Source organism: Bufo bufo, chromosome 8 (assembly GCF_905171765.1).
Source record: "Bufo bufo chromosome 8, aBufBuf1.1, whole genome shotgun sequence".
NCBI lineage: Eukaryota > Metazoa > Chordata > Amphibia > Anura > Bufonidae > Bufo > Bufo bufo.
In genome coordinates this window covers 137990685-138008374 of record NC_053396.1, presented here as the reverse complement: position 1 = coordinate 138008374, position 17690 = coordinate 137990685, and the positions used below count along the sequence as shown (strand labels likewise).

At 42.8% G+C, this 17690-nt stretch overlaps 1 protein-coding gene across 2 annotated transcripts in view; it reads right to left on the bottom strand.

The window, feature by feature from the left end:
- CD99L2 (CD99 molecule like 2) overlaps nt 1-17690 on the bottom strand; it is a 111309-nt gene that overhangs the window by 23386 nt on the left and 70233 nt on the right. Inside the window, exons 5-9 of one of the 2 annotated variants that reach the window (XM_040405789.1) lie at nt 17601-17657; nt 13282-13341; nt 11491-11538; nt 10014-10082; nt 8208-8258 (exon numbers count right to left, since the gene is read on the bottom strand). In XM_040405789.1, coding sequence (XP_040261723.1) covers nt 8208-8258; nt 10014-10082; nt 11491-11538; nt 13282-13341; nt 17601-17657 — 285 coding nt within the window. The remainder of the gene's footprint in view (nt 1-8207; nt 8259-10013; nt 10083-11490; nt 11539-13281; nt 13342-17600; nt 17658-17690) is intronic. The other variant, XM_040405790.1, reaches the window with a different exon arrangement.

Genomic DNA, 17690 nt, shown 5'->3' with positions numbered 1-17690 from the left:
CTCCGTTATGTAGCCCAGCAAAAAAAATATAACATGTCCTATTCTTGTCCGTTTTGCGGACAAGAATAGGCTTTTCTACAATGGGCCGCCTGTTCCGTTCTGCAAATTGTGGAAGGCACACGGGCGGCTTCCGTGTTTTGTGGATCCGCAAAAAACGGAACGGTCGTGTGCATGAGGCCTAACTGGCACTTCAGTAATGTTGCTCGGAGTCATATGATGCATCATTAACTATGGTTTTGGAACATACCTTTTAATTCTGGATTTCAAGTGTTTCATTCAGTCCAATTGCCACAGGTGTATAAAAGCAAGTACCTAGCCCTGCAGTCTGGAGCGGTGAGTGTGGCGTAGTATAGAGGGGTGTAAAGCATGCCACCACTGGACTCTGAAGCAGCAGAAATCACGCTTCTTTTAGGAGGGATGATGCTATGGGGTGGTTTTTCAGGGGTTGGCCTAGGCTCCAGTGACATTAAAGCATAATGCTTCGGCATACCAAGACATTTTGGACTGTGGGAACAGTATGGGGCAGGATCTTTGTGTTCCAGCAGGAGTGTGACCCAGTGCACAAAGGGGTTGGTTGAGTGGGGGAATTTTCTGTGGAACACCAACACAAAGCCATGACTTCAACCCCATCGAACATCTTTTGGATGAAATAGAATAAAGACTGCAAGCCGGGCCATCTCATCCAACATCAGCGTCTGACCTCAGAAATGTTCTTGTGCATGAATGGACAAAAGTTCCCACAGACACGAGAAAATCTGGTAGAAAGGCTTCCCAGAAAAGTGGAAGCTGTTTTAGTAAATAGGAGACCAACTCTATATTAATGTATGGATTTAGAATAGGATGTAGGGGTATATATACACACACACACAACTCTATATGTATATATATGTTCCACTCCAATATGCTGTTGATGCTGCTGTGACTGTGCACAACTCATTACTTCTTTATTTTCCCCATAGTAGCTGCATTATTTAAAATGGAGGGAGACAAGGGACAGAAGAAAGCAGATACAACACACCACTATGCTTTGTGGAAACAAGGGGACGATTTTATTCAAGGAAAACATACAAATAAAAGTCAAAATTAGCATTTTTTAGGCTTTTAACAAGAAAATATAAACACCGTGGTATTAGAATTTGTGTATCAGCATATCCTGTGTAAAGTGCGTTCAAATCGGAGCATTGTGCTATGTGATAGATAGACTAGTCTACACCGCTCGCGGCTTCTAGAGGCATAGTCACACACCAGTCTTCATGTCGACATAAGTGTGTAAAACAGCAAGCAACCATCCTTTTTTTTTTCAATTTTCAACAGTAACAGATTGATAGTATTGTGGAAAAGACAAAATCAGTGAGCCGTGATGACAAAGGCATTTTCCACAACTCAACAACGGTAATTAAAAAAAGCATTTTTTTTTTGTTTGAAAGTTTCAAAGGGAATGGCTTCAGCCAATGACAATGCAATGAAAGTAAGGTTTGTGTTCTCTTTAGGGCTCATGTACACAAACATTTTTGGTTCGCATTTTTTACGGGTCAGATGTGGACCCATTCAATTCAATGGGGCCACAAAAGATGCAGACAGCACACGGAGACCGACAAGGATAGGGCTGCTCTATTAGGGGCCGGTCGTTCCGCAAAATGCGGAATGCACACGGCCAGTATTCGCGTTCTGCGGATACGCAATTTGCGGAAAACAAAACAGGCAATGTATCGTATGCATGAGCTCACATCACCATATAGCGTTCCGTTCTTCTGATTGGACAAAAGAACTTAAAAAAAAAAAAAAAGGATCCGTTATTTGGAGCATTCATTATGATCAGTTTGCACCAGTCTGTGTCAGCGATCTGTTATTTTTGAAGGAAGAAAAAGTCTTTTCTCCTTTCAAAAATAACGGATCTCTTGACGGAAGAGACACAAACTGATACATAACAGCTGGTCAAAATAACGGATGTGGTTTTGAAAAAAATTTCTGTTCTTGTGACGGATCAGAAAGGAAAGCTAAATGGTGATGTGAACTCGGCCTTAGGATCCTCTGTAACATCGATAGCTGAACAATGGCTGCCACATCTGGAGTTGCCTTTCCTGGGTACTAACAGTGTCTCCCAGTACTCAGATACAGTAGGACCAAACAGTTTAATAGCTGGACAGACACATGGACAATAATATGAAGCATGTATGACAACACTAGCAGATAAGGGTACTTTCACACTTTTCTTTTCCAGCATAGAGTTCCATTCTAGGGGCTCAATACCGGAAAAGAACTGATCAGTTTTATCCCCATGCATTCTGAATGGAGAGCAATCCATTCAGGATACATCGGGATGTCTTCAGTTCAGTCTTTTTGACTGTTCAGGAAGGAGGTAATACCGCAGCATGCTACGGTTTTATCTCCGGACAAAAAAACTGAACACTTGCCGGAATGCTGGAACCGTCATTTTTTTTACATCGGAATGTATTAGTGCCGGATCCGTCCGAAAAAAATTGAAAAAAATAGAAACGGATCAGTTTGTCCGTATGACAAACGGACGGATCCGTTCTTGCAATGCATTTGTAGGACAGATCAGGATCCTGATCAGTCTTAAAATGCCATCAGTTGGCATACGTTTTGACGGATCCGGCAGGCACTTCCGGCCAAATTCCTTTGCCGAAAGTGTGAAAGTACCCTAATAAGGAGGCAAGGAAATAGGAACTCATCAATGGATGACTGGAATAGGTGCACAATGGCAGTCAGATGATGAAAAAGATGGATGATGGGAGTGATATGGTAAACTGATAACTGACCCTAGATCCATTCCTGAACACTGGTCCCAACACCAAACACCATTGATCATCACTGCCCTTTATGGAAAACCCTAATCTGAAATACTAACCCTAAGACTAACTGACTAGCACAATAAAGTTAACCTGTTCCCAAAAAGCAATGAAAGAATTGCTGCCTTTTATTCATATCTGCAAAAAATAAAACCTCACACAGCTCGATTGAGAGAAAAATAAATGTATGTTTGTCAGAAAATAGCTGTACTGGTACCCCAGAGGCTGTACAAAAGTAACATGGCGCCAGTAAACCAATCCATCAAAATCTGCGCTGTAAAAGCCAAGAGGTGGTCTTTCCCTTCTGAACCCTGAAGCATAACCAAGCAGCAGTTTACGTCCACATTTATGGCAGTTCCATAATCGGTAGAGCCCACCTAACAATTTAAAGGGGTTTTCTGAGATTTTTATACTGATAACCTATCCTTTGGATAGGTCAACAGTATCTGATCGGTGGGGGTCTGACACCTGGGACCACTGCCAATCAGCTGTTTGAGAAAGTATCGGCACTCCAGTGAGCACCGCGGCCTTCCCTCAGTTTCTCCTAGGCCATTGACAACCTGTTCGTCAGTCACATAGCCTAGGAGCAGCTCAGCCCCATTCAAGTGAATGGGGCCGAGCACAATACCAAGCATGGTCGCTAAATCTATGCTACAAAAGACAAATAGCACTCCTTTCTTTCCGAGCCTTGCCGCGTGCCCATACAGCAGATTATTTTCACATCTATGGCATTTCCGTACCCAGTAGAAAACACTTCTAATAATTTAAAAAGTGTCGTGCAAGTCTCAGATGGCACCAGATGAGCACTGAAATACCATATATGTGGAAAAAATGCTGTGCATAAATTTTTGCAATACACCTGTGGGGTCAAAATGCTCACTGCACCCCTTAATAAATACCTTGAGGGTCGTACTTTCCAAAATTAGGTCACTTCTCAGCATTCCAATTATTATTTCAGCCCAGAGCCTTTAAAGTTGTCAGCATAGGCTGAACAAATCACCACATTGGGCCTAAAATGCACAAGGTACTCTTTTACTCTGGAGCCCTGGGGCTAAGGCAACATTTTATTGGAAGAAATGAAATTTTCAATTTTCACAACCAAGTGTTTCTAAATTCCTTGAGGGGGTGAAGATTCCGAAATGAGGTAAATTCTTGGGGGATTTTTTCACTGCAGGGGTACCTCAGGGTCCCTTCAAATGTGGCATGGCACCCAAAAAACATTGTAGCAAAACTTTCCCTCCAAAAGCCATAAGGAGCTCCTTCCCTTTTGATCCCTGCTGTGTGCCCATACAGCAGTTTACGACCACATATGGGGTGTTGCTGTATTTAAAATGGGTGTGGGGTAATTTTTTTCCTTTTACCCCTTGTGAAAAAAATAAAATAAAATTTGACTAAAGCAACATTTTATTGTAAAAAAAATTTTTATTTATCAGTTTTTACAGACAGTGTTTCTAAATTCTTTAAAATGTCTGTTGGGTCAAAGTGCTCACTACACCCCTTGAATAATTGCTTGGGGGGGTGAAGTACGGTAGTTTCCAAAATGGGGTCATTTTTAGGGAGGTTAATTTTAGGGGTACCTCCGGATCGTTTATTGGATTGTTTTGCTGTTAACCCTTGCTGTGTTACAGGAAAAATAGATTGAAATGATTGGGAAAAAAATTAAATTTTTAACATTTCACTTCCATTTTGCTGTAATTTCTGTGGAACATAGTTTCTAAAATCAGTTTTGAATAATTTAAGGGATGTATTTTCTAAAATGGGGTCATTTACAGGGCTGAGTTCTATTATGTAAGCCCCTCAATGTGACTTCAGAACTGAATTGGTCCTTAAAGCTAGTTTTGGAAATGTTCTTGAAAAATGTAATTAAAAAAATTATGCCAACATAAAGTAGACATATGGTTAAAGCTAATTAATAATTATTTTATGAGGAATCACGATCTGTCTTAACAGCAGAGAAAGGTAAAACATATTGACCCAAGTTTTCCACTAACTTGAAGTATGATGTGGCAGGAAAAAAAAAAAAAAGACACTCGACCATATTTTCCAACATAATCCATAAGGAATTCACACTGACAGGGAACTATAGTTGCCTGCCTTAGAAATCTGCACATTTGCCATGAAAGTACCACCACAATTTGAGAATTTCCACAACCTTTTAGCTCTCCTGTGGATTGTTTGGAAATTAGTTGAAACTAAAAATAAAAGTGTCCGATTATAGCCTGGAATAGCACAGACTGCACAATTCCATACAAAACGTATAAAAAAATTATAGCGTAATTCACAAATATATAATTTCTTGGCTACTTTTCCAGCACTATCCAACTTTCTTAGGCTATATTTAAATAGGATTTTGACTTTGTAAAACACTGATTACCTTACAGAATTCTTCTTTCAGTGCTGCAATATAGGAATCATTGGACTCAGAGGTAGTACAGGGATCACACATCACAGTTATAAATTTAAGATCTTGAAAAGATCTTCCCATTGCCAGAAAATGCAGATACCTGTTGGCCTGCTGGTATCAAGGGCTGCATGACTGTGTTGTTTCCTTCAATATATGGTATTATAACCAATACTAAGTTTTGGAAAGATGATTCTGACATTCTTGATGATTTCTTAAAGTGAGCCTGTCAACATTAAAATGCAAATTAATTTGAAGGCATTATGTTATAGAGCAGGAGGAGCTGAGCAGATTGCCATATACCGCAGTTATTAGGGAAAAGATTCAGTATAATCTATATTTTATTAATTTAAATTCTTGCTCATTCTGGGCTTTGAGGTCAAGCAGCCAGTCCTATCAGTGATTGACAGCTATCTCTGTATACACAGTCATAGAGAAAAAGCTATCAGTCACTGAAAGGACCGTCTCCTGGACGTCCACGTCCAGAATGAGCACAGGTATACATTAATAAACTAAAAGTTTTACAGAATCTTTTTCCACAAGACTATGTATCCGTCTGCTCATCTCCTTATGCTCCATAACATGTTCCTCAGGATAGGTCATCAATATCAGATTGGTGGGAGTCCGACACCGGATACCCCTGCCGATCAGCTGTATGAGGAGACTGCGCGCAGAGCACACGTGCCGTCTCCCTTCTCTCTTCCTGTCTGCTGCTGAGGTCTATTGTCTTTGACATAGACAACAGCAGCGGTGAACAGCAGGTCTCCTCGTACAGCTGATCGGCAGGGGTGCCCACGGTCGGACCCCCGCCGATCTAATATTGATGACCTATTCTTAGGCTAGGTCTTCAATAGTAAAAGTCTGGAGAAACGTTTTAAGCGGCTGGCATTGAAGTCTTCTCTACTCATTATCATAGGATGGCGACTATTGTACAGATACAACTGATGTGCCCCTGGGATCATACTGCTGTAAATGTACACCACTGGGCACCCACCACAAGCATCTAGAGCATTCATTTACAGGGCAGGTTGTCAAGGAGTTAAAAAGGACTGCTTTGGATTGCCCCTCTACAAAGTACAAAACAGAGCAACTACTCTGTAGGACTCCATTAGATATAACCACATTTTAATGGACATTTATGCCATAATCTGAAATATTCTTTACATACAGTCAGGGGTTGCCACTTAAAGGAAATCTGTCACCAATAACCCCCCCCCCCCCCCCCCACACACACACACACACACACACACACAAACCCCAACTCTCTGCATAGACACATAGCTGTGGTCCTCCTGATTAAAACAGTTTTTCTTTTATTGATATGAGGTTCAGTTAAAATATTTGCATATTAAATGAAGGTTACACCTTTGGTGCAATTAAGGTGTCACCATTGCCCTTGTTGCACCCATGCTCTGCTCCTCTCTGTGACCAGCCCCTACCTTGGTGCTTTGATTGATGGGGTCAGGCAGTGGAAAAGCAGCGCGGGGGAACTGGCCAAAGAAAGGAACGGAGCTTGGGTGTAGGGCTGCAGGAAACGATTATTTTAGCAATCGAGTACTCTACCGATTATTTTTACGATTAATCAAGTACTCTAATAAGAAAAACCTTCTTAAAAATAATGTATTGCTTTATAAAAACTATATTTTTATTTCTTACAGTGGTATAGCACATAGTTGCACACACAAGGCTTCTTTCACAGCTGCAATATACATTCTTGTCAGAAGAACAGCCAGAATGTACCATATCGGGTATAGCTGGAAACTGCCTTGTTACAGCATTCAAGCTGGGTTTTGGCCGGACGAAAAAAAACAAAAACCGCTTTGGACGATACCCAGCATGTAGGCCGAAACATAGCCAGAAGGCCTTGGACCACATTATAGTCAATGAGAGCATATAGCTGGCTGTATCCGGCTATACCCAATCCGGTATACTCCAGCAGGCTGTTCTTCTGCCATGCCATCCATTGCAGCCCAATTGCCATGTCTCCCACTCCCCCAGTGCCATCATATCAGCCCCTCCATGGCATGTCCCCCACCCCCTCAGTGCCGTCTGCCCCTCCATGCCCATACATTGTGTCCCCCTCTCCCAGTTCCTCCATGCCATGTCCCCCTTCTGCAGTGCCTCCATGCCATCCATTGCCATGTCCCCCTCCCCCAGTGCCTCCATGTCATCCACCATGTGCCCCACTCCCCCAGTGCCTTTATGCCATCCACCATGTCCCCCACTCACATCAGATCAGCCCCTCCATGCCATGTCCCCCACCCAGCGCCATCAGCCCTTCTATGCTATCCATGTCACGTCCCCTACTGCCCCAGCACCATCAGCCCCTCCATGCCATTGTCATCCATATCCTCCAGCACCATCAGCCCCTCCATGCCATTGTCATCCATATCCTCCAGCACCATCAGCCCCTTCAAATCACAGGTGCCCCCTTCAACCTCTCCCCCCCCTTCCCGCTAACTTTATACTTACCTTTCCTGGCAGTGCGCTGACATGGAGTCCGCAGAAGACGGACCGCGTCTTCTTCCCAGTATGCACTGTGAGGGACCTGATGTCACACACAGCGTCAGCCAGCTCGCTGACTATGTGTGCACGCAAGGCCCTAGCCAGTGCAGCACGGTGCCAAGTCAGGAGGCCACGGAGCGGTGAGTGAGAGTATTCACTTCATGGTCATGTGATTTAAACGAATCCTCGATGCAGGGAAATTGCATCAAGGATTTTTTTTGCCTTGATTACATCAATGAATTGTTTCAGCCCTACTTAGGGGCAACAAGAGCAATGGTGACACTTTAAACTCCATGGAGCTGTGTCTCTTTTCAACCTATGTATCAGAACGTTACTACAAGTAAAAAATAAAAATAAGATTTGATCCATAACATTTTGTTATCTTCCCTCACTATACACAATTTCCTTTGTTGTTCTTTACTCACATACAGTAGAATACAATGTAAGTAAAATGATTATTATAATACGTTGTAATCACTAACAGAACATACCTGAGTTATCGTAGTTCTCATTGTCAGCAGCTCGACCTCCAGGACTCCCACCTAAAAATATGCATCAAGTAAATACATTCAGCTACATACTTCCGTCATGCGAGTTTCGGTGAGGATATGATTGAGGCCTTTCTCCACTCAGGACATGTCCGATTTAGTAAATACTGATGGAGAACCTTTCTTAGAACTCCGTACTAGGCCATTCTTTTGTTATTCCTCAGGCAGAAATAAAATGACACTCCCCTCTAAAAAGGACATGTCCTTACAAAATTAAAAACAACTTCTAGATTAGTTCCAAGCAGTTCAAAAGGGTACAGTGACACAACCTTAAAGGGGCTGTCCAAGATGAATTATTTTTTATCTAATGCTGGCAGCCTGCCCCCTAAATCAGAAATGTCATACTTTCCTGCTCCCCGCCACTCTGGTCCCCTGGAGTGTTTATATCGGGAGCTGCATGGTCAATTGTGCTACTGCAACTAATAACGAGCTCCACCCATGATGTACCGCATGTGGCCACATTACCGCTACAGCCAGTCATTGGCTGCAGCAGAGCATGTGACGATGCCCATGCAGTGGCGGATGTAAACATTGCAAACACCGGAACATGGACACATCAGAGGCTAAGGAGGACAGGAGCAGGGAGAGGGGAACAGGCAAGTATGAATTTCCTAATATCAGGAGGCAAACTGTGGTATTAGATAAAAAGTAATTATTCCTAGAAAATCTCTTTAAATGGTAACATCTAGTTGTTAACTTATTCATAAACTACCAGGAGGATCAGCAGAGGAACAGCACAATAGAGAAAGAAAATACTCATTATCCTGTATGTGTCAGCACCCTGGAGGGGACCTGTCCAGCATACGTATGTCTGTTTTACTAAATCCTTGCATTTCTATATGAAGGTGTATTTTTTCTAGCCTACATTGTGCCGTTCCTCTGTAGAAAACTAGACAGTACCAATCCCAAAACAATAGGACATGCCCCTACTAAGTCAGACACCGCCCGCACTGATTGGATAGTGTCAGAGTGTGGATCCTATTGACATGGGATCTGGTAATAAGTTGAGTTATTCATTATTTCCAGGAGGAATAACATGACCCAGAGGCCTAAGTATAAAACTGAATTCTGAATTCTGTAGCTTTGGAGGTTATTAAAAGAGCTGCTGGCTTTATTCACACATGTATGTAAAATGTTCTGGGGGGGGTTCTCAAACCTGTAGATACGTGAGATAAAGTAGTGATCGTGTGGACAATTAAGGCCCCGTGCACGAAGCCATATTTAATTTCAGCTCTGCAAAAAAAGGATCCTTGAAAAACGGCAGCTTCCAAGTGCATTGAGTTTTTTCCTCATTCCCATCCATAGAAGGGACTATTCTGATCCACAAAGACCGACAAGAATAGGACCTGCAGTGAGTTTCTCATATCATGGATCCGTGAAAAAAATGAAGTGTGAATTGACTTGTATAGGGTCAGTGTGCTATCCATTTTACAAATAGACAGCACGCTGAAAAAAATATATGGTGATGTGCATGAGGATTAACCCTACTGAAGGGCGTGCCATCGGTTGCACTCTACACCTGAAATTGCAGATTATAGAGAAAAAACATGCTATAAACAGTCCTAATAGAAATAACTTGGTTATGGCCTCTCGTTCATCATGTATAACACCTTGATTACCACTTTACTTTGGCAAATTGTGTTCATTTGATTATTTTTTATGGAAAGGTGGTGACGGGTGGCACGTGCAGGAAGCCTAGTCTGTAGGTACGAGTGATATTTTTATAAATAAATATGGGTGGACTCTTACCTTTTCCTTTATCTGGCTTGTAGCCTCCATTTACCACGCCTTCTAAATCAGAGTCATCAAAACCTTTACCTTGAAAAGAAATGAGAAGTGGTTGTTGGTCTTCTGGAGGGTATATTTCTCTCCACAACCACCTCTGGCTTATACACTGGTGTCATTTTGAGAACAAGCCACAGACAAAGAAGTTTTAGAATATAAAAAAATAGGAAAAGCCACACACCGGAATTTCATAAGCATCTGTACAGAATCCAGAAAGTAAGGAAAACGCCTCCAGAAAGCCCCCAGCGTAGGCAGAACACCCCTGAACTGGTTGGGAAGAATAGTAAAACTCATCCTGTCCTTGAAGGTCCCACACACCTTCAATCGCAGCTATCTCGATTGACTCTGTTCTAACTCCCTCATTCACATACATGCTCTGTTTGGCTGAGAGTGCACATGTTTCTAATGAGGAGGAAGGAGAAAGCTGCTGCCAGACACTTCTGGCGGTGGCTTTGACTCACAGGGGCCACTTCCAATCGGTGGTGCTGTTGAGATGGTTCTCTTTCTTGGGAGACACCTCCTTTCATATTCATTTCCTATAAAGCATTGCCAATAAGTCTCCCTACCATGGAGTACTTCTAGTAGGTATCCATACAGGACTGGTCTCTGTAAGGAGATTCAGCACCCTGCATAAGCCTCATCCAAGGCTACTCTGTACTGATGAGGTACAAGCACCTCAAAACAGTTGTCTACGGGTGAATATCTAGTTTGGCTCTATTCCCTTCTCAACTCCCAAGGCTTGTTAGAAAGTCAGATTTTGACTGGCGAGATGGTTCTCCTTCTTGGGAGATACCTCTTTGTATACTTGCAGGAGAACAAAAGCATTGGCCAAAAAATGTGCCCAGTCCTTTTCTCCCTTGACATCATCTGTCGGGTAAGATTGTCCATGCACACTGTATTATATTGTCAGCTGGTTCCTCTGAAAACCGCAGGTTTGGTCAACAATATACTGATGTTTATGTTCATGATTTTGGGGGCCCTTAGATAGTAAGCGCATACGTGAACATGCATGCTCCATGCAGAGGATCCTTAGCTGCATTTAAAACCTGGTAAAGTGCTAACCACCATGCTGCCCTATGTATGCTGGACAGGTAATGGTCAGAGACATGGGATTTGAACTCCCTAATGGCCTTGCCTCCAAATAAGTACCAGGCTACACTGACCTGTTAATGGGGGAGATGGGGAATCATTCTTAGGCCAAATGAACATAAATAATAAAATCTCCATGTTACTTAAAGTTCTGCCCTTCTTGCCTGTGGCACATGCAGAAACCAATAGTCATCATAGATCAACCAGTTTCTTTTGTTAATATATGTTAAACATACATTCCAGCCAAGCTTAGACTTTAAGCAGGAGAGCCTCAGAGGGTAACTCGTGTAAAAATTAAGAGATTAGAGAATTAGAGAAACCAGCAGCTGGTGTCAAATGAAGAATGTCTCACCTGCGTTTCTACCACCCTGGGATTTATCGTTATCATTAATGGTGGAACCTAAAGTCATGGAAATGTCAACAGTATATGCTTTATACCAACAACCACAGAGGAGGAGTTCATCCTCACCCTTCATATATAAAACCAACAGTTTTGACATTTAAAGCAACAGAAATTACCAACTCATTTTAGGTTCAGTATAAGGCTACATTCACACGTCAGTATTTTTCTATATCCCGATTTTCGGTCCGTTTTTTGCGGATCCGTTGTTCCGGAAAATGTTTCCGTATGTCATCCGTATGTCATCCGTTGTTTTGCGGATCCGCAAAAAACGGAAACATGTATAAATTTCAATAAGCAAATAAAGTTGTTTGGATTTCTTTGAAAAAAATAAAAAAATAAAAAATGTAATTTCCAGGAACGGAATCCGCATAAAACGGATGACATACGTAATGACATCCGAATGTCTTCCGTTTTTTGCAGATCCATTGACTTTGTATTGTACCAGGATCCGAATTTTGCGGAAAAGAATAGGACAAGTTTTATATTTAATCGGACATGCGGAACAACGGAAACGGACAGCACACATTGTGTTGTCCGATTTTTTCCAGGACCCATTGAAAATGAATGGGTCCAGAACTGGTCCTGATCTGTTCCGCAAAAAACGGAACAGATCAGGAAAGAAAAAACGGACGTGTGAATGGACCCTTAAATAAATAAATAAAACTTTTGACATCAGAGAGACATCAAAAGGTTTTTACCAATGGGGGTATGAGTGCTGAGACCCCCACCAATCGCTAGAATGAGGAGACAGAAGCACCAAACTCTCTCTTCTCACTACAAAAGACTGAAGTGAGACGGACTCAATAGAAGTCTCTCGAATCATTCTCCTGCAGCGAGAGGGCTTCTCTCTCCTCTTTCTAGTGATCGTGGAGGTCTGAGCACTAAGACCCACACCAATCAAAACCTTTTGATATGTTGCTATGACATATCAACATTTTTTTCAAAGTGCAGGTACATTTTAACTCATACGTTACTGCTTTTTTTAAAAGCTAAAACGTTAGAAGCAGTCAGCTTAAAGGGGTTGTCCAAGATAATTAAAAATCTCGGACAAGTCCCTGAATGCTAAGATAAAAAAGAAATTAATGATATTTCCCTCTTCAATCCTCCTGCCGCACTGGTGACAAGCCGGTATATGGCACATGACCGCTGTCTACCACTGAGGACAGCGATTGGCTGCAGCAGTGACTTGCTGTACATGTGTTGAGCTGTTCTACAGAGCTAGTACCAATGCTACTAATGAAAAAACATTAGCAGCATTGGGAAGGCATACACACAGGAAAGCAGCAGAATGTCATGAAAGCACCGCCTGCATGGGCCGTCAATGTAAAAAAAAAAAAAAAAAGACACCGACCCCCAGAGGACTGGAGGCAGGAAGTTCTGACCATAAGCAGAGTGAAAGAGTCGAGATGGGACAAGCCCTTCAAGCCTTAGCGACACGCTAAACATCATCAGGCTGCAAATAAAACTGTAAGCTTCAGAAAAACTAAACCACGCACTGCTAAAATCTTCTGTCACCGCCTCATGCTGCCTACAGCATAAACATGGTGACGGTTTCCCTTTAAGAACCACAGTACAGAAAATATGTGCTACATAGCTCTGCTCAATCAGTTATTGCTACTGTTTTAATAATTTATCTTGTTTAATGCAATCTTAAGGGTCATTACAAATGATGGTTAATATCCATTGGCATTGACATAACAGGTCATGTGGTGACCATGATCTTTTATCATCTCTACTTACCAGCTCCCTTTGGGTCATTTCTCCCATCCAAGGCATCTTCCAAGTTAAAATCATCATAACCTTTGAAAATTCAATACGATATGGAACTCAGGTAATGCATAATAGAAGTTATAGCATAAAAATACAAAATCAGCTTAAAAAAAAATCAAAGGCAAAAATAAAGGGGCAAAACCATGCCATGGCAAAGACTTTAAAAGATCTACACAGAAAAAAGCTGCAATATTGGGCACCGCTATAGACAAAAGTGGCACAGACCTGTGTTTCTCAACCTTCTACGCTTTGTTTTACTCAAGTCAAAGAAGGCCTATAGGGATTTCCTGGCAAAGCAGGGTGGCCGGGAGGTGTGCAGAGTAAAGTTATGGCGGGTTTACATCTAAATGGTCGAGCAGATTATCAGGGACAAACGTTCCTGAGAATGCTCATTCCCGACAACCTGCCGTCTAGGTGCAGGTGAAATGTGCAGCCGATCACCCGATGAATGAGCAAAACGCCCATTTATGGGGTAATCCTGTCGTTCGTGCGGGCAAGTAAATTATCGATTCTGGGCAGCAGATTGTAGCAGCTGTATGAGGACAAGCGATCTCATACTGTAAAGGTGATCGCTAAATGTAAATACAGCACTTAACCCCCACTGAACGTTCAGCCAGTTGTCAGGAAGGAACGCTTCCTTCCCGATAATCGGCTGCTCCTTAGTACGAGTAAACCCACCGTTAGAAGGAGATTCAGTGTTCAGTGCTGAAGCTCCTTCAGTCACAGACTCGGTGGGGTTCATAAAGTGATAGCATATCCAACTATATGAAATAACTTTACAAGATGGGGATAATCCTTTAAGCCCTTCAGACGGAGAGGGAAATCCCCCCCCCTCTCAAGGGGTAACAAAATGTAGTTTTGAATATTCTAAGAGGTGCCATATTTAAAATAAGTTCATTTACGAGGGAGGATTAAAATATATTACATCTCCCAATGGCCTTTTCAGAGAATAACTGAACAGTAAAAAAAAAAAATAAGTTTTAGAATTTTGAAAAATTGCTGCTAAAACTTAGCCTTCTGATGTCCTAAAAACTCCCAGAACCCCCGCCGATCAGAGATTTGAATGGGTAGAGGTGCTCTTGCAAACTCTGCTTCAGCTTTAAAATCACCTGCGCGTCATCTCCTTTGTATAGACGACGCAATGTAATTCCAACTGCTTAAAGTTGTAACTACACTGTACGACTGCTGCAAATGAGAAGGTCCACTGGTAATTCTGAAGAGGAAGCAGCACTGGCACAAGTGCAACTACCCATCCAAACGGCTAAGGCTACTTTCACACTTGCGTTTTTATTTTCCGGCATAGAGTTCCGTCACAGGGGCTCTATACCGGAAAAGAACTGATCAGTTTTATCCCCATGCATTCTGAATGGAGAGTAATCCGTTCAGTTTGCATCAGGATGTCTTCAGTTCAGTCGTTTTGACTGATCAGGCAAAAGAGAAAACCGCAGCATGCTACGGTTTTCTCTCCGGCGAAAAAAACTGAAGACTTGCCTGAACGCCGGATCCGGCATTTTTTCCCATAGGAATGAATTAGCGCCGGATCCGGCATTCAGAATACCGGAATGCCGGATCCGTCGCTCCGGCATGCACATGCGCAGATCGGTAAAAATGTGAAAAAATGTACAAGACGGATCCGTCGGTCCGCATGACAAGCGGAGAGACGGATCCGTCCTTGCAATGCATTTGTGAGACGGATCCGCACCCGGATCATTCTCACAAATGCTTTCAGTCAGCGGCAGATCGGCGGATCCGGCAGGCAGTTCCGACTACGGAACTGCCCGCCGGATCACACTGCCGCAAGTGTGAAAGTAGCCTAAACAGCGGGGGTTCAGTGAGTCTGACCCCTGAGGATCTGATCTGATCTACTTTGAGGATAGGTCATCAATATCTTTGCAACCCCTTTACCCCCTTAGGGACCAGGCCTATTTATTTTTTTCCCCAATATGAAGACTTCTTGTTTGTGGAACAAGTTTTTAATGAAATCATTGGATTTACCATGTTTTGTACTGGAAAATGTGCAAAAAAAATGGGCAAAGGATTTTTGGGTGTTGATATTATGGCGTTTACTGCGAGCCAAAAATGACATGACATTCTTATTCCGCAGGTCAGTACAATTATGGAAATACCAAATTATTTTGTTTTACTAAAAAAATTATAAAAAATTACATCGCCATTTTCTGACATCCATACCTTTTTTAAATATTTCCATCTGTATAAGGACTTGTTTTTTTTCAGGGATAACAGTAGTTTTTTTAATCAAGACTATTTTTAGGGTATGTACGACTTATATAAATTTATATATATATACTAGCAGAAGGACCTGGCTTTGCTCGGGTATATTTCATCTATTTAATTTAATGTTTGTGTGCGTCGTTAAAAGAAATCGAAAGTATCCCCCATAACAGTGACCTCTACAGCATCCTGCCCCTTTAACAGTGAACTCCACAGCCCCTGACCCCTTAACACTGACTCCCCCGCACAGTGCCCCGCCTCCTTAAAATAAGACCTTCACAGCAGCCCGCCCCTTTAACAATGAGTTTCAGAGCACCCCACTCCTTTGACAAGGACCTCCTCAGGGGCCCACCCCTTACCAGTGACCTATACAGCACCCCGCCCCTTAACACTGACTTCCATAGGGGACCGTCCCCTTATCTGTGACCTCCACTGTTCCCTGCCCCCTTAACAGAGACCTCCACAGCACCCCTCCTATTAACAGTAATTGCCACAGTACTCCGTTCCCTTAACAGTGACCTAACAGTACCCTGCTGACTTAACAGTGACCTCCACAGCAGCTGCCCCTTTAATAGTGACCTCCACAGCGGCCTGCCCCTTTAACAGTGACCTCCACAGTGCCTGCCCCTGTAATAGTGGCCTCTGCCCCCTTAACAGTGACCTCCACATCAGCTGCCCCTTTAATAGTGGCCCCTACAACAGTGGGGCAGTGACCTCCACAGCGCCCTACCTCTTTAAGGCTAGGACTACACGACGACATGTGTCGAGCTAGATTTTGTCGCACAAATGTCGCTCAACAATTTTTATAATGATAGGCTATGGTGTCGCACTGCGACATGCGACTGTTACACGACAGTCGCAAAAAATCCATCCAAGATGTTTTTTTCTATCATTATAAAAATTTGCGTGCACATCCATGTCGCAGTGTAGTTGTGCCCTATGTGTTGTGAGACTTATTGTCGCCCAACACTTGTCGTCGTATAGCCCTAGCCTAAAGCTGACCTACAGCAGTGAAGAAAAATGGCTAGGTTGTTATGGAAACCTGGAGTAAAACTGTGTGTATGTGGAGACTAAGGGCCTGCAAGCTTCTATTGGCCGATAAGGGACAATATTCATCCCTTTTCTCCTTTGCTTCTTCCTGCGCTGTGGTCCTACCTGCTGCTGTTTGCTTTCCTGGCTGCGGCAGTGACATCCTGTACAAAAAGGTCACCTCTGCAGCCAATCACTGGCTTCAGCAGTGATGTCCCATGTACTGCTGAGGCCAGGGAACAGATGCACTGTGACCTGTGTGTGCGGGATCTCACCGCTGCAGCCAGGAAAGCAAACAGCAGCAGTAAAGACCGGAGCACAGCACAGGTAGAAGCAAGGTAGAAAGGAGATGACAGATTTGTGTGCACATTTCTGTTCGACCCCTTCAAGACATCTATATGACTCTAATCCCACACTAGTCCTCTTCAAGCGATCCCTCCTTATGCATACTGGCATCACTTAGATATTGGCTTCTTGCATTTAGTGTGACACCTTACACACCAATAGTGTTTCTCTTTTTTTTACTTTCATGATGGGTCAAGAAGGCAATTTATATTGTAAGCTTTTATAGGCAGGGATCTCTTCTAGTAGGTGCCCCCCCAAGTCCTTTGAATAGAGTGCACTTATTAGTCCTCCACTCCAGACGCAGACAATGCTCCATCAGTCCTATAGAACTGAATGGAGCAGTGGATTAACACGTGCACTGCAGCTCCATTCAGAGAGGGAAGTCTAAAGACTGAAGGTTCCAGGGATCAGCCCCCCCCCCCCTTCCCCCTCGATCCAATACTTTATCCTGGGGATAGGGGGATAAATACTTTTTGTAAGACAACTTCTTTAAATCTACATCTACGTAGTGTATTTGACTCTAAGAAATTAATCAGCACACAACTTTGAACCTAAAATCATGATGGTGTTAAAGGGTGGAGAATGACTGTAAGGTGGATCAATCCCAACCGCTCTACTTACCCGTTATTGCTCAACTAGTTCTGGAGATTAATGTATTATATAGAAAACACAAAAAGTCTTACCTTGCTTTTTTGGTGGCTTAGGAGTTACACGGGGCTTCCTAGTTGGGATAAATACATCTAGGAAAAATAAAATCGTAAATTATAAACTGT